Source organism: Bemisia tabaci, chromosome 6 (assembly GCF_918797505.1).
Source record: "Bemisia tabaci chromosome 6, PGI_BMITA_v3".
Classification (NCBI taxonomy): Eukaryota; Metazoa; Arthropoda; class Insecta; order Hemiptera; family Aleyrodidae; genus Bemisia; species Bemisia tabaci.
The window spans coordinates 27,254,997-27,277,030 of record NC_092798.1 but is presented as its reverse complement, the minus strand read 5'-3'; the positions used below and the strand labels follow the sequence as shown (position 1 = coordinate 27,277,030).

The 22,034-nt window shown below is 39.1% G+C and overlaps 1 protein-coding gene across 2 annotated transcripts in view; it reads left to right on the top strand.

The window, feature by feature from the left end:
- The window catches only part of LOC109033606 (very long chain fatty acid elongase AAEL008004), a 78,116-nt gene extending 61,355 nt beyond the window's left edge, over nt 1-16,761 (top strand). For both annotated transcript variants that reach the window (XM_072302023.1, XM_019046295.2), the window contains exons 6-8: nt 215-320; nt 7,001-7,137; nt 13,510-16,761. In XM_072302023.1, coding sequence (XP_072158124.1) covers nt 215-320; nt 7,001-7,137; nt 13,510-13,668 — 402 coding nt within the window. In that variant the 3' untranslated portion in view covers nt 13,669-16,761. The remainder of the gene's footprint in view (nt 1-214; nt 321-7,000; nt 7,138-13,509) is intronic.
- The last annotated feature ends 5,273 nt before the right edge of the window (nt 16,762-22,034 follow it).

Sequence of the window (22,034 nt, the reverse complement as noted above, 5' to 3'; positions counted from 1 at the left end):
CAAGAAATAACGCTTGTTAGTTTTCGATGAAAAAAATTATGTACGGCGGGAAATCTGCAACGCCACACACCGAGGTACACATTTGGTGAATCATTTGTTGAGCCTCAAGCCCCATTTTCCTCCTAAAAGATACGATTTTGCAACATCTTTTTACATTCACTTGAATCCTTCAAGCAAATGACCTACTTAATTTCCTTATTTTATGATGTTTCAGGTGTTCTTCGTTTTAAGGAAGAAACAATCTCACGTGACATTCTTACACGTCTACCACCACGCTAACATGGTTCTTTCATGTTGGGCATACCTTAAGTACATCAAAGGTAAGATACTGAAATATATTTTTCCCCCAAAACTAAACATACATTATTCACTGAAAGCAAGAAGAAAATCCCTTCTAAATATTTTTAATTCCGTGATCAGGGTTTTTTTTTTTGGGGGGGGGGAGGGGGATTTGTAAACGCCTCATGAAAAATATGTAAGACTCTATCCAGAGTGTGAATCTTTGAGAGTAATCAAAATATGTGACTGTACCAAACTTATCGATTAGGAAACGATTTCCTCTTAACGATCTGAAGGCGGTCATTATATTTCGATTTGTTTCGAAATAACTGAAGCGTATTCGCGCACAGAATTTTCACCGCTCGGAGATTTCACTTATTATGAGTGGCGAGGTGTAAATGATCGATTTTCGATATTTCCCCCTTAAAGCTGTGGTAAAGAATCGATTATTAAGGTGATCGTTGCGAACACCCGGTTCATCGATCCTTTTCCATAGGTTTGAATGACAGATCAATCGATACATCGCAAAGCACGCCACGCCACTGCTTTTTATAAGCCTGACCTCGTAGAAGAGAATTGTGGGCATCTACTTTCCTTGTTAGAGTTCGCTCATCTTGTTGATTTTAGTCGATTTTAAGGGACTGTGGAAGCTGATCCACACCCACCTCATATACCCTCTTTTAATGATCGACTGCAAAATCAGCGTGTTGTTTTCCGGTCCTGCATAAATTTCTTGAAATGCATTTATGTTCAACACCTGCTACAGGATTGGTCATTTAAAGCTTCAAATTCCAGACTAAATATCCGAGCTCAATATCTGCTTAGCGCATCGCAAATCGCTAACACGACGGTCGATTACCATTAGATAACGCACACAACATTACACAGGGCGAGAATTTTAACGCCAGTAGTCAAAGTACCCCATCAGAGATTATGGACGCAGATATTAAAATTGTCTAATTAAAGCATAACAGTGAGTGATGTCATTGCAAGTTTTCCTTGTGCGGCAAGTCGAAAGTCCCGTTCACCAAAAAACCTAAGTCCTTACTCGAGCCACATGGCCCATCGAAGTACTTTCGGTGAGTTAAACAATTAAACGGTTCTTTTAATGTACTGATTTTTTTTTCTTTGACAAGTTTACGAGTACAATGAATTAGAGATTGTAGCAAAGTCTTGTGAAACCTGAATTGAATAGTTTTGTGGACGTATATACTAGTCCTGCTTAATGATCGATTAAGCTCGCGCCCATAATAGTCCTTTATGAGGTGGAGAATTAAATGGAATGATTTTAATAAGACTAAAATCACTACTTTCTAAATTATATGAGTTTATTTCGGATGCTCCCATCTGTTGATCTTATATCAAGTTCGCAAGAAATTTGTCGGTAAAACATGTCTGATATGTTTTAATATCGTTCTGCTTACAGTAATTCACTGATTCTTCTACTGCATTCTCTTGGAGACTTTAACGCGAGGCAAAAAAGTGGGCTCGTTTGATTTATTGGAGAGAACCGTCCACAGGGAAGAGACTGTTGCATCGTGTCAAAGAACTCCAAATTAATGTTTTGACACCTTCGCATAGAAAAGCGCTTCCGACACATTTCGGCACAAAACACTCAAAAGTATCGGAGCAATCCAAAGTTATATGGCTGCTTAAAGTTTGCAATTCATAAGAAATGGTTTTGAAAAAAAGCTACTACGGTTTTATATCTGCTATGTTTGCGGCTCAAAATTTTTGATTGAAATGTACCTTCACATCCAATCGGCAAAAAAATAAGCGGAGAGTTTTCCATCCCCGACCTAGCCAAGTTCATTAACCGCAAAACGTTCATTGAAAGCGGGGAATTGAAAGACGAGCATTTCTCGGTGCGTAGCACTCGACTCCGTCTTATGCGCGTCTGGCGGGGAGTGTGACGTCATTCGCGAGGATCGGGGAAGATGCGACGCATTTTTTGCCGAGAAAAGGAGGATGCTGAAGCGGTAAACGCTGCGCGTGCCGACGTCGACATGGACGCGAACGCGAATGTCAATGCCATTGTCAAGCCGCAGATCGTGGCGGAAGTGGCGCCTCAGCCTCCGAGACGCAGCGTCGCGTCGCACGAATGCGCCCCCGCCCCCTTTCCTGGCCCACGCTGCCTCAGTAGCCCCAGGGGCTCAACCGGACCACGTATAATAAGTTGCGAAAAGTACATCACGGTGCGTGGATCAGAAGGACCGTTTTTGGCAAATTCGAAAAGAATCTTCGTGATTGATGGTGTACGCCATTTAATTGGAACGCGTTTTTAGCAGAAAGGATTCAAGCCACATCAGCTATTGTCAAATTTAAGTGGGCAATTAAATGGTTTACCAGAGAGCAGTTGTGCGGATTCCTTTAGAAATTTAAAAGATCTTGCTCAGTAAAATGCACGAAAATCACTGAAATTTGCACAAAAAATATCCGCAAAACCGTTTTCATGTAAAATATTGAATTGCCCAATTAAATTTGGCAGTAGCTGATGTGGCTTGGTTCCTGTCTGCTCAACGCGGTCCATTTTAGCATGGTTATATGTATGATTAAAGGAGTGAGAGCAAGGATTTAGTTGAAAATTCTGTCTGTACTTCGCGAAAAGTTCATCGCAGTGCGTAGATCAGAAGGACCATTTTTGGCAAAACGAAAAGAATTTTCGTGGTTGGTGATGTCCACCATTTTGCCATTTTAGCATGGTTATGATTGAAAGGGTGAGAACAGAGGGATTTAATTGAAAATTTTGCCCCTTGAAGAGCGTTTTGAAAAATTGTTTTTTATTTGAGAAACCAAATTTTACGGAATATGCGCATCTTCGTGGACACATCTGCATGTTTCTTATGATGATTCAACGCTCTCATGCGGAGACAGAGGCCAAAAAGTGCAAAGCTACTCTTACAAGAAAGCTCAAAGCTGAAACTTAATCTCAAACAAGCTTTCAGCTCAGAGCCTCAAATGCATTTTCCCCCGAAAGTCCCCGAAACTTTAACGTCTTTAATATTCATAACAGAAAAGTCCAGACGTACGTGCTGAAGCCTCGGTGTAAAGGCCGAAACCCTCAAATTTAGTCGCAATTCAAAAAAGACTATAAAGCTTCAGAGGACAAACCTAATCTTCCGTAATAACCTAACTCGAGGATCATAACCAGAGACAAGAGACCCTCCACTAGTATCTTGGCCATGGTGGAAGCTTTTACTTTCGGGACTTCAGCATTCTACTGTTGACTTACCTACATGGTTGATGTTCAACAACGTGTTGGCAGTTTCGTTTTGCAAACAAGCCGAAAATGGCCGACGTTTGGGAAAGTTATTTGGCTCATGACGTCATCCGAAGCTCATCATCGACCATGTAGGTAAGTCAACAGCCGAAACTAGGGTGATGACTGTTGCTCCCTAATAATTGTCCATAAGGAATTGTTGAAACCCCGAAAGTAAAAGCTTCCACCTGTCGCTAGGAGGCCAGTGGAGGGTCTCTTGTCTCTGATCATAACTCACGAAGTTCGGTGTGTAGGCCGAAAAAGTTATGTCTATATAGCCCGGCGCTCACTTAACAGTTTTTTCGCTCATTGTCTGTACTGTTCGGACGACAAAGGCCTCGGGAAGCTCAGCAAAACTACCTATAAACTGGGGAAGGAAACAAGATCGCACTAAGTCAATAATTACAATCGGTTTAATTTATCCACATGTCTTTGACGAGAGAACTAAAGGACGCACCTCTGTAATACTTTAAAATATTTCATAAGATATGATATTAAATCAGCATTAAAATGTACAAGGAGAAATCGGAACCTCTTTTGCGGAAAGAATATATGCTTTATGAGGAAAAACTTTAACAATTTGATCGATCAGTTAAACGCGTCGCAAAATCTTATTTCGATGACGGTCAATCAGAGATCGGTAAAAAACAATTCTTCAAAACTCGAAGACTCTTCCTCCATTATTAGAGAAAATGTAGCCCTAAAAAAATGAGTATAGGACGTCACCCGCGATAGGTTGTTTTCCTCCACCTCGGTTTCATCACTGGTTTCAGGTGAAAAACCCTGCGGTTAATGGCGTCAGTCGCCGTCTTTTTCGAAGGGCTATGTTTCCGTTCACACGTGTATTTGACGTAAAAACTTGGCTCTGGACGATATCATAGTTTTTGCTGCTCAATGAGCTGAGAGCATCTATCAATTTCTAAGAAACACGTAACTGACTCAGAAACTAGAATTCTTGAATAGATGGCAGCAAAAGATAGACAATTTTTTGTTAATTTTAAGGTCAAGCTAAGCCCGCAGCTACGAAATTTTATAGGAGGAACGAGGAAAAACAAGGTGTCGCATCCTTTTAGAAACTCCTGTCTCTGTGGTGCATTTGAAACATGCATTTTATAAAAAGAAATCACTGTCTCTCGCTCATTTTAGAAACGATACATTTGTCATTGGTTTCCACATGTGCCTAGGCGCTCAGGGTGCGGCTTATTTCCGTCATGTAGGCAAGTTGACGAAGTCCAGGTGGCAATCGGTTCTATCTATGACAATAATAGGCCGTATAAAAATTGAGCCAATTTGAAGCTTATTTAGATGATGTTCAAAGGGATCAAAACTACGGACAAAATCACATTGGTTTGAATGGGCGGAAAAACGCTTGATCTGCAAAATTGCGTTTTTTGGATCTAAAATTTTCGCAGATGCAGAACATGGCGCCAGCTCTCCCATTTACATTACGACTCTATGTACTCTATTATGTACCCCAGACTATACAGACCAAACTTGCACACCGAATTTTTTCGATTCAGGGAGCCGAAGTTTCGGCCAAGTTGAACCTAGGATCGATTTCAGTGATGACGTATATTCATACGTTCGATTATCGATATTTTAGACAATTTTAATCCCATTTTAAGCGATGGTAAAGAATCGATTATTAAGGTGTTCGTTGCGAACACCCTGTTCATAGATCCTTTTCCATGGGTTTGAATGGTAGATCAATCGATTTATCGCAAAGCACGCCACGCCACTGATCGATTTCTGTGAACCGAGCTTTTTTTCTCCGTGGCAACACTGATCAATAGGACCGCCGAAACTTTTCGAGAGAGTAAGCACAGCTTTGAGCTTGGTGTGGACGACGCGTGTCGCATGGCGCCAAGCAATCGGAGAGGTGCCCCCTAAATCGACCTCTCGGGTGCAACGACCCAAAGGCGACCCGGCCTCAGAGCGGCGTTACAGGTAGATTACCGCGCATTATCGGTCGATTTCGTCAGACGATCGATTCGTGCGACAGCGCGGCGATGCGATCCACGGTCAGGGTGGGTCGGTTTTCTGCTTCCTCAAGTCTTGGCTCTTGAGGAAACGCTGTGTTTGCCGCGGCTCCCTTGGCAGAGACTTCTCCCGTCGCCTCCCTCCCACCTCTCGCTGGGCGCCGCGCTCACGCAAGACACCACATGGACATGGGAGTTTGAACAAAGGTTGTCGCTGAGCTTTGGGCTCCGAAGCGATTTACGATAAAATGGTCGGTTTCAGCGCCAGATCTGGCGACCACAGTCCGAACGATAAACTGTCGTCAATGAACGCGAATGATGACCTGCGGCACCTCGGCTGCGGCGTCAAAACGTTGCCACGTTGAGCTCGGAACACTCCAGGAAGTATCTGGACATGCACTTGAGTGGCCTGCGGGCTGATTGTTGAAATTTATAGACAAAGCTATAGACAAAGAAGACAAAAGGCATATGGAGGGATCCTATTGGTGGAAGTGGGTGGGTGGGCAATGGACACAGAAGGTAGATAATAGACTAACTAACTGCAACTCACGAGAGACCCTATAGTTAGTCCATCATTTTCTCCCTTTGTTTATGGGAGCGAACCATTTCAACTACTAGGATCGCATCATACTCCCTGTGTGTTCTTTGACTATACCTTTGTCTATCACTTCCAACAAACAAGAACAGATGAACAATTTCATGAAATTTGTTCGCGTGAAATTTCACGCATTGAATTTCATGGATTTTTTAGAAACTTTGGAGGAGCATTCAGGAGGGCGAGTGATTCTCGATTTTGACATTTTTTACCCCTAGTTTAATAAATTCACGCATTGCAAATGTTTTCCTTTAATTTTGAGGTTAGGTTGGGGCTAAATTCCTCTTTAAACCCCTCTTTGTGCCCCCCTCGTGTACAGCACTTCGTTAGGGTAGCATATACTGCCGCATAGACAGGAAGACAATCTGAAAAGCTTTCCGGACTTACGAAGGTGTAGTCCGAAAAAATCAACAAATTTCAAATTTTGTGAAATTTATTCGAGCCTCTTTAAATTTCACTTACCTGTCTGCGAGTGGCACAAGCTGCAGAGTTGTGTTCAAGGGTTGAGAAGGCTTTGCATGGAAAACCAAAAAAGTTCGGAGTTCTTTAGGGGGAAGGGGGGCGTTGTCCCTGTACATCCCTGATACTTTTTTATGTCTGCCCTCCAAAAGCCAAAAAAAAGGTACGATTACCGAGGCTAAGGGGGTCCAGACACCCTGGACCCCTTACTATCTACGCCACTGTGACTTATCGACGTATGGCTTTCCCATTTCTTTTGAAACTTTTAATCACGTACATTTAATGGGGGTAAAATAATCAATGATGAATGGAATGTCACGCTAAGACCTCCTAAACTATGCCACCTCGTATAGAGGTAAAACCTCTCTTGGAGTTTATCGTTTGCTGCACGGTGAATCTCATTCACACCGTTGACCTTTCTGTCCACAGGTGAACAAGGAGTCTTAATAGGAGTACTCAACTCATTCGTGCACGTCGTAATGTACACTTACTACTTCCTGTCGGCCCTTGGCCCACAAGTCCAGAAGTACCTATGGTGGAAGAAATACATCACTAAACTGCAACTGGTAAGTTTTCATAAAATAACAATGAATAACCTCAGCTGATCACATCGGCATTATCACTTTCATTCTAGCCCTTGGAGGCAGAAATAATAGTACCCCTGCGGGCCGATTATTGAAATTGATAGAAAAAGCTATAGACAAAGAAGATAAAGGGATTTGGAGAGAGGAAGCGGGTGGTCGCAATGGAAAAAGGGGGCACGTAATAGACTAACCCACGAGAGTCCCTATAGCTAGTCCATCATTTTCTATCTCAGTCTATAAGAGCCATCCATTTCAACCAATAGGATCGCTCCACATCCCTTCTGTCTTCTGTGTCTATGGCTTTGTCTATCGATTTCAATAATCGGCCCACTGTCTTGGAAAACCTATAGAGACTTGAACGCAGGATGAGAAAAGAGAGATGATTCCATTGGTCAATTTAGTGTTATGATTTTTCGAATCAGCCCTTGAATGAAAATTAAATTTAATTTACTTTATTGAAGTCTCAAAGATTGGAAATTTTCCCAACAAAGTTTGGCATATCGATGGTACTACCTGTCATTTGTGTGACGACTGAAATCGAAAAATGAGTATGTTTTATTTTTTTATTAGAAAACTGGACCAAAATATCTCTTTGATATTATCCGTGAATATTTTTTAATGGTAGATGGAAAATTTAGAAAAGTTCTTGAAAAGCTGTCAAGTTGTATTCTTTTAAATGAATGAAACATTAGCGGAGATTTGCAAAGTCGCGATGGCGGATACACTTTTTTTGACATTAGCCGTAGATACGTCATGAATTTAATATTCATCGACTCTCCATGACAATTCTTATAACCCCGTTCAATTGATTCCTTTTCGTCTTAGGTACTCACAAATTACAAACTGAATAATTTATAATAGAAACTCTGTAAAGTTACGACTGTGGAACATTAGGTAATTCTGTATCTGATGGCTAACCTGTAAAGAGTATGTTTCTATTTTGTGTTTGACTTTCAAGAAATGCTCGATGCCGCAAAGAGTATTTCTGAGAGCATATGTTGGAAATCCAGAGCTGAAGTAAAATTATTATTCGTCTGAAAACCAGTTATTGAAACAGATGACTTAAAGAGATGAATAAAATTGATTGGATTTGCACACAGAAATTCAACTCGATTCTTGTGGGGAAAAACAACATTTTCATACCAGAACTCGCATCTTAAAAATTATTGTTGGGACCTCTCGATTTTTCATTCTTAGTTCTGGGCGTTGCACTGGGTCTAATTGGTATTCTAATGCGTCTTTCCTACTGTTTTCACACAGACAGACTAGCTTGCGGGGGAAATAACTGGTTTTTGTTATTTTAAAATTTCAATATCAATTTCAAAATGCATCCTGATCATTTTTCTTTCTCTCTTTTTTTTTACCTACCGCCCGAGATTATCATAATGCAATTTCTGGAAGAAAAACAATTCCACGAATACTGCATAGTTAAACAACTTTGGATGAAACCAAAATCTTTATTCTTCTCCTTCTTGTTTTGCTCGTTTTTCCCATTTCTTTGTGTTCACTAATAATTTTAATTATATCCTCGTGTAGAATTTTGTCCTCAAATAAGTACTTGACTAATTTGTCTTCATGTCTATCCATAATGCTAAAAAAAAGCGCATAATAATATTAATGATGATGAAAAATCTGACTGCATTTCCACGCAAGGAGTGCAAAAATATAGGGGATGGTGTCGTCTAATTGCTCAGCTAAAAATTCAATATTAAAACGTATAGATTTTCAATCCCCTGCCCACCAGACCAAAGACAAAAGATGGGGGACTTTCATTTTTGTCTGAACTCTACCTACCCCAAAAGAGAGGACAATTATCTCCGAATCATTCCAAAATCCCTCTTCAGTGATTATTATTCCAAGACTTCCGCTCATATCTACATCAGAATGAATTCAAAGTTCCAAAAAATTACCCTAGGGCACTACTGCCGTGCTGAGGAAAAACGCCGTATAAACCTCCAAGCGTTGCCAAATTTCCTTTCATAAAACACGAATTTCTAAGAAAAATTACGAATATCTTTCTTCAAATTTTTCAAAAAATTTTGTTCGCAATTTTGCCTGATCTTCCTGAAAATTTCAAAGAAAAATGTTCATATCGTTCATAACGTTTCTCAAAAATAAGCACCTCATTGAATGAAATTTGGCAACTCTCAAATGTCCATACGGGATTTTTCTGTAGCACGGCAGACTATAGGGCTCGGGAATATATTTTTCTTCCTCTGAGGTATAAAATACGTACCAAGCGAAATCAATTTCTCGAAGAATCGTCGCTGCTGTTCTCGATTGAAGGTACCTGATAAACCTTCTCTGAGAGAAAATTAATCGAATATTCTGAAAACCGGCTCTAGAACTAGACTTTTTTGTTGGTAAATGAACATTATTCTGTCGCGCATGTTTTGAGGAGGGTGAAAACTGGATTTACCGGCATTTTTATCCCTGCTGGTGAAAGGATTAATGGAAACCGCCATGAACTCGCTGAAGTGGTTCGATCACATTTCGAAAAATCGCTCATGAAAAATCCAAAATGTGTGCTCAACAAGCACAAAAATAATTATTCCTCTGATGGCCGCAGATTCAAACCGGTTGAACGAAAAATTCCCCTTTGTGATGAGTGAATAGGGAAATATTTTTGATTTCCCAATTTTGAAAGCTTGAGTACCGACTACATTCTATTGGGCACCAGACAAGGACAAATATCAAACATTTCTATCCGGTATCTGATAATTGCTATCACCGTTCTATCGATTTATTCCAATGGTTTTAGACAATTATTGTTATCGTTGCGACGAGGAATACCTACTTGCACGAGATATTTCACAATCTTTACCCAGCTGTTTGAGACTTCCGCGTGTTCCACCGCAATTTCGATAAAATTTTAAAAGCACCATCTCATGCCTAAAATTTATTAAAAATAAGGCTAGGTATAACAACATAAAACTTAAAAATGCAATAAAAAATTATTGAATATGTGGGATATTTGCGAACTGGGGATCTTCATTACACACAATCATCAATATTTGCGAATCGTGAAGCGAGCTTCGCGCGTGGTTGCGCAAAAAAATGTGTGCAAAAAAATCATCTCAGACTTCCGATTACACTCGCAGAGCGCGGAAAATGAGTGTGTGCAGCGTTGTCAAACTTCGCGATAAATTTGTCTGTTTAACGCGTTTTACTGGAATGTAAATTTCATTGATGGCCCTTATTGGCGACTGTGCCCAAAACTATTTATTCAATACATCGAAACTCGAGGTCAATAGTATGTATGCTTCACTCAAAAACAAAAAGCAAACAAAAGTCGATTCTATAGAATATATGCACAGTCTGATGCCGGATGGCATATGCCGTTGGAAACGCAACACAAACCGTTCTGGACTTACAACGCAAAAAAGTGGTTATTATCTTACTCGTGTACAAATTCTTATTTCTAAATATTCAATGCTGAGAATGATGAACAAACATTAATCCTTTCAAATTCCATGTTATGGATCCCAATACTAAATTTTCTTCCGTCAATGTTTGCGTAACCGTTTAAAGAAATTACCATACTTTTTGGGCACTCTGAGTATATTTTAAGCGAATTTAATTGGCAAATCGACCAGTGTTAGGTGCGGTTATTTTATAATTTAAAGCCTTAGATAGCAGGTTCCTCTGTCACCTTAAAGCTTAGAAAGTAAGAGTAGTCTGGTGTTTTTTTATCGATTACCGTTGAGAGGTAAAAGAAAACTCGATGTTGGTATTTTTTGTAGTCGTTTTTTTCTTTCTTTTTTTTGTAATTTGAAGGATCGGAAGTGTTCGTGTGATCAAGTCGATTTAAATACTCTGGGTCGTAAAATACAGCAAATCTCCTAGAAGTTATTTGTATACTGTTGGTTACTGTGTCCTACAGCTTAAATAACACACACGATTAGCAGACATTGAAAGGTGCTAGAAATGATCACAAAAAAGTTAAATGTGAGGTATCTAACTATAATGAGAGTAGTCAGTCTTCACATGAGTATTCAATTAATTTTTTGTGCACTTTTTTGCCTCTGTGAACAAACAAATATTGGAATGTCTCCACATGTTTTTGAGCTGGCTAGCTTCAACATTTTGGCATCAACACAGTTTATATCCTCAAATGAACTTAAACAAGTTCCCCCGTTTGGATTCGTTCGTAGATAACGTCATGCACGTTATCAAACTTTACAGGACACTGTCCCTCAAATTTATAATTTTGATTCTAAAGTCTCCAAAACCCGTGCTGATCATGCAAAATATATGAAGAAACTAAATTATTTGTAGATATTCTAAAATTTAACAAAACACGTTGTCTCTCTAATTTTGTAGAGCGCCTTTGATCTTACTGTGGAATTACTATCCGCATAATTAATCGTAGATATTTTCCCCCTCTTGGTTTTGCCTGTGAAAAACGTGTAACCCGGTGATTTGAATGCTCACATAAAAATCTAAATCATTTTTCTTGGTGCTCGGTGCTTAAAAAAAGAATAGTGCGCTGACTGCCGGGGATTATCAACGGGCGCTTATACATTCAGATTTAAACCATTAAGAGCTGCAAGAGGCTGATATTGAACGAACGTGCAACTACCTCTACTGCCGTGCTGAGGAAAAACGCCGTTTGAACATTCGAGAGTTGCCAAATTTGTTTCGATAAAATGTTTATTTTTTAGGAAAGTTAAGAATATTTTTTCTTTAAATTTTCAGAATCGTTAGGTGAAATTGCGAACTATAATCATCTAAAAAATTGGGAGGAAAATATTCATAAATTTACCATGAAATTTACGTAGTATCAAAGGAAATTTGGCAACGCCTGAAGGTTCATACGGCGTTTTCCCTTAGCACGGCAGTCTAGGTATCATATTCAGTGCACTATTTATAAGTAGGAAGAACCTCAATCTTAGAAACATGATAACATTCGTCTGCAAATAGTTTTATGACTGCAATTACGTTAGCAAGGCAATTAAACCGCCGCGCCGTCGGGTGCTACCGAACTCGTTATAATTTTGGACTCCGGAAAAATTCGATGACCCAAGTTCCCGAGACTAACCCTAGATGCGTGTTTTTTCGATGTCATGACCTCTCTTCCGCAGTAATTCGGCTGCCCATAATTATTTTATGATAAATTATAAAATTTGCCCTAAGTAAAGGACAATCGGTGATACCTCTTACGATATATTTCCAAATCAAAACTCTTTTAAATGATGCTATCTCCTTTATTCCTCAATGATCCTCGGATGACAGTACTTGCCTATCTACCATAGAAAACTTGTTCTAACCTCACACTGAAAACAAAGTCAAACACGTCATGAATAATTACCAAATTCACACTCCCTTTCTTCTTCTTTCATGTGTTTCGTTTTTCTTTTTTATCTTTTCCCTCTTCCTCCTTTTTTTCGAGTGAACGATAGGGGGTGGAAGGGCACACCCCTACGTCTCCCTCCCCCCCTCTTGGATCTGCTTGTGATGTAGAGTATGATATGTGAACTATATTCCGTTCCTGCAATACGCTTACTTTTCTACTTCAGCGTTAAAGTCTCCGTTGAAAATGAACGGCTTTATGATTGTCACGATGTAAGGTTCAGTAACGTAGCCATTATCTAGCAGACAAGCATTTTCTGGACATTGTTTTCCTCTCAGAAGGAAGTGGGCCTGACGCTATTCTCACAGCAGGTTTAAAGAGATTTTGATACTTTTTTCTTTCTGTACAAATATGCGTGCGCATCCGTTTTTACTAATTCATCGAGTTTTAAGCGCTCAGCCGATAGGCAGCGCTTTTTGATTTCGACTTGCCTCTAGAGTACTAGTATACTAGTGCTAATTCGTTTAAATGGCGCATCAGCTCATCGACGTGTAGGCTTTTTGGGAGGGGTCCAGTTTTAAAATAAATAAAGCTGTGAAAACCGTATTTTACGCTTTTAACGTAATGCGCGGGTAGTTTCGATCGTTTGTCTATAAGAAAATTCCTTAGCGGTAGAGTAATTCTTATCGAAATTGATCGTTGAACTCAAATGAAGCCTAAAAAAACGCGCCTGATGAGCTCAACGGTGGCTATCATTTTCGGGAAACGAAAATACGCGTTTACGGTTTCCTTAGTAACCTTTATTTGCTGTCAGCTGATGTTTTATTTCCATTACCCAGCCAAGTCAACGGAGTTTATACTTCCTTTCTTCACTAAATACATTGACCAACACTTGAGCGCTTTTCTAATACGACAGTATTAGAACTTTCCCGCTTGTTTTCTTTCTGTACAAATATGCGTGCGCATCCATTTTTACTAATTCATCGAGGTTTTTTTTTTTTTTTTTTTTTTTTTTTTTTTTTTTTTTTAATAATAATGTCTTATTTTTTGTGTGTTCACAGCTCCAGTTCGGTATCGTATGCATGTATGCTCTCTTCTTCGTCGTCCGTAACTGCGTGCAGTCTCAGGTGCTCATCTACTACGCCATGTTCCAAGCCATAACGTTCAGCATACTCTTCGCCGACTTCTACAGGAAAGCTTACCTCAAGAAGAAGCAGTGATCGCCCGCAGCCAAACACTTTTTCACAAAGCTATCCTAGACTGTTCGACTTTTCGTTTTATGAAAGGTCAGCTCCGCAGCCTAGTACTATAAGGCTGACGGAAAACCACGGCACATAATTAAAAGGTGCAAGCATCAGACGTTTCCAATTTCAAACGTCGAACGTTTGTTCTCTTTGCTAGTCGTTGACCTCCGCTCTGTTAGGAGTCGGTAAATGGGGCTCGAACCCTGATCTTCAGCTCAAGCTGGTGCTCGCACCTTTTTTTCGGAGATGCCGCGAAACAAAGAGGTTCCATCGGATGGAACTTTTTCGGGGCTGAATCAAGTTCGGCTTTCTTCCACTTGTTTTCACACAACTGTACCTGAATTGACGGGAAGATTACTTCCACCTCGACGTCGTTCCCTCAAAAGCACGAAGGGACTCAAAACGCCTTTGCACATTGCGTTGCATGTCAAAAAGAGCTTTATAAGGAGCCGACTTAACCGTATGTTACATTTAGTGAAGTTTTCTAAGGCACATAATTGTACTACTGATCAAACTTAAACATTTTGTCTAAGTTAACCGAGTTTAAAGTGACCCACAGAAATACAATCATCACATACTGTTTTAATACTTCCAAATCATATTTTGTTACTACATTCCATCCAATATTTCCTGTTGGAGTCTTTGCCAAATGTTGTAAATGACAAAGTCGGCATCGACGATTTTGATTCAGCCCCAAAACGAGCAATCCTGAAAGGGGCTATAACTAAAAATTTAGTTATTAAACACTAGTTAGTGTAGTCCTGAGTCACATGCCCTTTTAATTTTCAGGGTCTTGCTCACTCTGTAATAAAAATCCACAAATTCGGAGCATTTTGGCGCTCAGTGCAAAAAGCATTCAAAAATTGTGTACGAATGTTTTTTGTGCTTCGCAATGTGGGGCTCAATACTTACTAAATTAACATATCTTGCTGCCTTCTCACTGCTCAACTTTAACTCCTCACCGTGCCAACCCAAGCCTATATTAGTACCCGTTATATAAGTATTAGTGGATTCAGTTACCCTTAACGATTAAGTAGATGTGTCTATTTTTCTCATGCCTCTACAAAGAAGTTTATGAAATTGACTTTGGGCTAATTCTGCGACTGGGGTTATTTTATCTCGTCGAAACTACATACAACGCTTCACAGAACTTTTGGAAACCAATATTTGCACCTGCAGTCTGGGGGAAAAAAAGAAATAATCAGGAGAGCAAGTAATATCGATCAAGGAAGTTATTAGGTACTTAATGCGATAGTTCATCCACCGGACAATTTTGAAATATCTAATCGCGTTGCAGTTTACTCGCTAAATTATCAAAGCTCACTCATAATATGACTGATAGAGGCTGAAAGAGAAAAATAGACTAATAACCTTAAAATAAAAAACACCGAAAACCATGAAGTCAAAGCATTCTTTCTTCTTCTCGGTGGAAAATAATTGTTGGTGTCGCGTGAAATATAACCTCTTAAACGTGTTTACGCATGATAATTATAAGCTTCTGAATCCCATTCATTGTGCACTGAAAAAAAATTATCGGCGTTTTTACCAAGGTCCGTTGGTACCTTTACCATCTCATTTTTTTTACCAATTATTGGTAATTTTACCAAGACAGACTGGTAAGCTTACCTAGAAACTTGTATTTTTACTGTTTTTTTCAGGTAAGAATACCACTTTCATTGGCAATCAATTCCCGGTAACTTTGCCATTTTATCTCTGTAATTCTACCACAGCCGATAAAAAATATTGGCGTTTTTACCGGGGCTCAGTAAAATTACCGAGAAAGTCGATAATTTTACCGAGATTTCTCGGTAAAATTACCAATTCCATAAATGGTAATTTTACCAAGTAAAAACTGGGATCAAATAGAATCCTGAATTCTTGGTAATTTTACCCTTTTCTTAGTAAATGCACCGAGATTTTTTTTCAGTGTGAGAAAATATTACATCATCACTTGGGTAACTCGCTTGTTTCTTCAAAAAAGACTGCTTAGAGCTTCTTAATTGACTGATTCTCTCCTAGCTAGATTTTGAGAAATGAGGGACTGAAGGGACATTTTCAGCCGTTAGAGAACTTCATTAAATACAGCCCGATCTGTACAGTTTTTCCTCTTTTATAAGTTTTATGAATTAAGGAACTCATATTAGGTTTTTATTTTTACTTCTTGGGGTCATTCATATTCATTGTTTTTTTTCTTCCTCTTTTCTCTCAATTTTTGAACCATGCAGACTCCTTGTTTACCTAAATTTTACTTGGATTACCAGAACCTTTGTTTGTAAAAACACGGGCGTGAGTGTTGAGGTGTGAGTGATCTTTTAAATGACTGACAGAATGAGTGTATTATTTGTGTTTAATCCCGTGAGTATTTAGGTAGCTATTTATTTTGTAGATATTAATTTATTTATTTTCAGATAATTTTGCTAGGTGTACAGGCATTTTGTAAGAGTCGAAAGTTTTCCCATGAAAACTGTTAAACAATATCGCAATAATAGTTTTTGATAATTTAGAAAGATTTTCAAAAATTTCAACCGGCGGATGAGCACTGTTCTTGCATTTGTGAAAGTTCGTCCCAAACTGAAATCTGCCGAAACTTTGTGGAACGCAGGGAAGAACTGCTAAAATATTTACTCAAAAAGGTTGAACAAATGTGTGAGCTTTTAAAACGTTGAAAAATGGATGTAAAAGAAGTGAACACAAAGTTGACTTGATTTTTCAAGTGTCTACATTCCCACATCTTTAGCCAAAGTTTTCTGGATTTTTCTTCTCGATAAATTTATGGCATCAATTATTTACCAAAAAAATTAAACACTACCATTTGCTTTCTATAAATGTAGTTGTTAACGTCCTTAAAGATGTTGCAATAGTTGTTGAGGAGAGAACGGAGAGTGTTAATGAAGTATGTGCATGGTGACTTGCTTAATTGTTTCATTTTAATTTTTATCCTTGAATTCGCTAGAATTAATTTTTCAGTAGAATAAGAATAGAAGCGTATGTAATAACATAGGAGAATGATATTTTTGTGATTATTGTCTTGCCGGTTTTGAAAAAAATAAACGAATGCCCTTCTAGTAATTTGATTTTTCTTATTTAGTTTCAAAGTTAATTTGCTACGAATGCAATCAGTATTTCCACCTTGTAGAACACTTACGGCGGGCCTAGTAGAACGCTAGAATAAAGAAAATCAATTTTTTCAAAAAGAAGGAGGCATCTGGAATAAATAAACCGTCTTGTTGATGCTTTCATCGACGGGCATGACGTTCAAGATAACGCCTGAATGCAACAATTCGTGCTTCATGTAGTGGCAGGTTGCCTAACGCCAAAATGAAGGCGCCTCAAGCTTTCTCGCGTTTGCAGAGATGTGTCCTCCTACGCACAAACTAGTGCTTCCAAATTGGAATTCGGTAATTCTTTAATTGCTCAGCCTTTTCTGGACAAAATTTCTGGAGAATTTCAAGATCTAATCCACAATGTTTTTTTAAACACATGGTAACCTTCAAAGATCGTCAGGCCGACGATTTTTGAAAGGCAACATTCAACAATTCAACAGAGCCTCTTTTAAGCTTTTAGTTTGCGCGTGAGATTGGCTTAAAGTTTGAGATGTACTTTAAAAGTTGATTATGAAAAACTAAGGATTTTCCATGATTTACTTCTCAGCTTTTCACATTATATTTTGGCAATTTTTTTTTTTTTTTTTTTTTTTTTTTAAAGAAAAAAGAAGGAGAACAGCTTCAATTCGTAACAGTTTTGTGAGCTACATGCTCTAAAAAGGAAAGTTTTCCTTGAACTTGGTGGAGAGAGGGAATCACCGTTTAACAACCGGAGCATGGAAGCCGAAAGCGCCTTCTTTTCCTGTACATGCAACACGCACATCCATCGAGCGCTAACAGTCGCATTCAACTGTTGGCACTGCATCTTTCGGATCATCACAAGAACAACTGAAAAAAGCATCGATGTGCAATGTCGAGGTGAATACGTCGAAATTATTTGCAACTCCAAGAAAGTTTTCTACAAGTGCAAAGTGAATTGGACACTGCAGTAATGAAAAATCAAGACGTATAACCTGGAGATTTGAAAGTGATTGTTACCTACTATTTCGGAAAGATAAAGCACAAGTGAAAATATTAAAATAATTGGTGCAATATTTGATCAAAGCACTTGATTAGTTGAACACCAATATATCGTATTTACATCGAGAATTCAATGCGCCGTCCTTTCCTGGAACAAGGAGTCAGCGCGGACTATATTTGGCAGGACGGAACCAAGTCACATTTGGAGGGGGCGGGGGGTGTTAGAAGTTTTGAGTTTACACTGGGGGGGGGGGGGGCTAAGTTACAGGCTCTGAACTTCAGTTTATTTTGGACGCTAAAGCTTTTCGGTTCAGGTCCCGAGGTTTTGTGTCAGGAATAACTGCTAAAATGTACACAAAATGTAAAACAAATATTTAGTACATTAATTTACAACCGTTCTTGAGTGCCTTATAAATGGCTAAATTGTCAAATGAAACATAGCAACGTTGCAATGAAATTAAGCCCCTTTAGCGTTCACTTTTTTGTTTTTAGAATCGAGTTTTATGGTGAAATATAACTTCAAATCTCTTCTTTGATAGATCTTGATGTGACTTAGGTAGTATATTCCGTCCAAACGTCGCGCATTTTACCTGCAACACTGGAAAAAAACACATCGGATCTATAGTCCAGACTCTTGAAAACATTGCCAAGAAAAAGGACTCTTGATTCAATCAGATTTAAGCTTAAATCAAAAGGAAATCCGCTCAAATTAAGAAGCTCGGTTCTTGATTTAAGCTTAAATCTGATTGAATCAAAAGTATTTTTTCTTGTCGATGTTTTTAAGAGTCTGGACTCTAGATCCAGTGTTTTTTTTTTCCAGTGAACGCTTCAAAAGTGAATTTCGATTATTTTAGGGGCCTGTGAACAGTGAGCAACATATCCCGATTTTTCAGTCCTCTCTGTCCTTTCTGTCCTCCCGTTTTTCATCCCTCATGATAACCACAGCTTGACCATCTCTGCTTACCATCATGATCATTTGAAGAGGATTTGTTCACCATCGGATCGGCCTCCCGTCTTGCGAATTTCCTCAAAGCGTCAGCCCGTCAGAACAGAGACTTCTTTTTTTGCCGTTGGTCAATTCGTAATCGGCAATAACCTCTTGAGGAAAAAATGTCCTAACTGCATTCCAATATTCACTTTGTTCGATCTGAGTAATTCTTTTCTCTTTCAAGCACCTCATTTTTCCGCTTCCTCGAGACTTGCGACTCTGTGAGTGGGGGGTTGAATCAGTGAAATTGGTGCGTTTTTGTCTGCTAAACTGCGCGATGAAAACTGTGGTAGTTGATATCATTTTGAATACTGTACACGGAGGAAATAATTTGGCACTTTCCGTTCAAAAAACCGAAGTTTTCTATCATTAGTACAGAACTTCGGTTCGGAGTTGATGAAAGTTTTGTTAGCCACATTAATATCCGTATTCATCACCTAGGACTTATCTGGATAGGAGTTTTGTCACGTCATGAAACCCTGGTAAAAATTGGCAGTAGAATCTGTGTTCCAAAATACCATAGACCTACAGCCGGCTGTAAGATTTCAAATAGCTTCTATAGCCGGCAACACAATTTCTTATGGCCTTTTATTGCCGATGGCGATTAAGCAACAGCCTGGCGATAAAGTGTATGCTAAACGTTACTAATTACGGATGCTAGGACTTACCGTTAGTTTTTGGACTACTGCTCTCTTTTTGGGTCGCAGTATCTTGATTTAATTTGCGAGGAAAGCTCCGTACTTTTGAAGGATGCTTGCCATTCCTAATATGTTGATGGAGCGCCTGCAATTTCGTATGATACTGTGCAATACCTCTGGTGTGAAATAGTTGCTTCAAGCGGCGCGGCGCGGCGGGCGGGCGGGCAGGCAGCGCTGAACGCGCATTGGCGCCTACAAACCTAACAGGGATACTTCACGCATTGCGCAATGCGTGAAGTATCCCTGTTAGGTTTGTAGGAGCCAGTACGCCGCCGTTCCGCTTTGTGTTAGGCTCTAATATTTAATCTCGCGGAGTCAGCGTTTTTCAACTCATGACTTTGAAATGTTTGCACAGTCTGTATGGATTATTCTCATTTTAATTGATGAAAAAAAATATGTAGTAAAGGAAAATATAATGTGCGTTTTGTAAATATTAAGGTGATTCCGTAAAAACTTAAGGATTTACAAAGCACAAGAATTTCTGCACAAATTCTAATAGCCTTTTATAGCCGATGGCGAAAAAGCAATAGCCAGGCGATAAAGTGTAAAGCCCGGCGATAGAACTATAGCCCGGCTGTATACTTTTTTATCGCTTCGTGTAGCCTGGCCGTATGATTTTTTCCACTTTCTACAGCCAGCTATATATATGATTTTCTATCGCCCTCTACAGTCGGCTACAAGAACTCCTATGGTATTTTCAAACGCAGCTCCTATCGCCAATTTTTACCGGAGAGGGTTTACCGCTATGTCTAAGTCTTCAAGCTTTCCTGTGTGTATTTTCAAGTCATTCAGGTGTTGAAATGGAATATCGACGGTGTAAGTCGGCAATCACATAACTCGGTTTGCGACGTCGTAGATTTCCTGTCATATTTTATTTTTTAATCAGAAAACTACTCAACGGCAATTCTTTAAAACTGCAGTGATTTTTCTTTTCTGTGCGAAGAAAATTCTGCATAAATTTCAGGGAATGCTGTCAATTTGTTCTCCTTTAAATAACTAATACAGAGGCGGAGATTTTCAGACACCGCAAACGAGATATGTGATTGCGGACCTAAGCCGTCGATATGTCGTTTTCCACCATGGCTATCGTGGCTAAATGGAATGGACACGTTATGAAATGGTTTACTTTTCTACGCTGGCGTTTAAGTCTCCACGCTTTCCTGAGTGTGCTGTTCTGATGATTCCCAATTGAAAAATCGGAATTTCCTTTTACAGGTAGACGTATTACTTACCTCCCCCTTCAACAATATCAAACTGTAAAAAATTAAAAAGATAAAAAAAAAAAAAAAACGACTTGGTTTTCTTTCATTCTCACAGATACACTTATCGTTCCTCTCCGTTATACCTATACATTTTTCTATCCCCTTTTTTCCTTCCTTTCATTTTTGCTGTAGTGGCGCACAGTGGATCGAGTCAATCAGAGAGGTTGAGCATGAAATTTTGAATAAAAATTGCGAATTTTGATGTCTAATTCATCACATTTTAGATTTTAAGGGGTGTTTCTGGAAGAAAATTTCACGAGGAAGCCAATGGAACCACTTATAAAACCTTAAAATTTCGTATGAATGAATTTTTTAAGCTTCCAAAGTTTCCGAATTTTATCCAACCTCTCTCACTGACTCGATCCACTGTGTGGCGTCTGGTGCAGCTACTCTTCAAGCGCTACCCTTAGGTCGGCCGTTAAGCCATTGACCTATAGCTTGAACCTATTTGAGTTCAATAATATCGATGGCCGAAGTACGAAACCACTCAACTCCGTTTGCGACGTAGCAGACTTCCGGTCACTCATTCTTATTTCTTCGGAAGACTAGCCGACGTAATTTCTTGAGGACCTCCTTGATTTTGCTCCTCTATTAGCAGATTACATATATTTCAAGCCATTAACTAGGCTTGTTATTTTTCGAAGAAAATAAAATAGGAGTAGAAATTTTGAAAGACCGCGATGGAAATACGTGGTTTCGCACTTGGGCCATCGAAAGGCTGCCTCAAAATGCAGGGTTGCCACCAAATCGAGGAAATGAAATTCCCTGACATTTCCCTGATTTCCCTGACACTTTTTGCTGAAATTCCCTGAAAATTGAACAAAATGCCAGATTGTTGAAAACACATAGTTAGAAACTGTTTTCAGGCAAAGTTTTACGTTCGAAACGTCAAACCCACTCGAGAGAGCATATGAAGCTGACTTGCCAATTTTGCCCGGACATTTTCGTCATTTTCCCTGACTTTGTAAAATTCCCTGACATTTTCCGGTATTCCCTGACTAAGGCAACCCTGAAAATAGAATAAATACGTCCAGCTCTGTAGGTAGACGTCTACGATTCTGTTGTGTTTCTCGAAAATCACCTATCTTGTTAAACATGGCACCTGGCACCTCTATTTTCTGTAGCAATTATAAACACTTGAACTATTTTCAGAGGTACTGATGTAAAATATCGAGGAGGGAAAAAGAACATGGTGAAATAAATAAGTCCTGCAGTCAGCGTTTGAGGGTAGTATTTCCTTGATAAAATAACATTTATCCTGAGATTCAAATTTATGAACACACAGGAGGGTAACAAAAGGATTTTTGAAAAAGTTCAACACATTAAAATG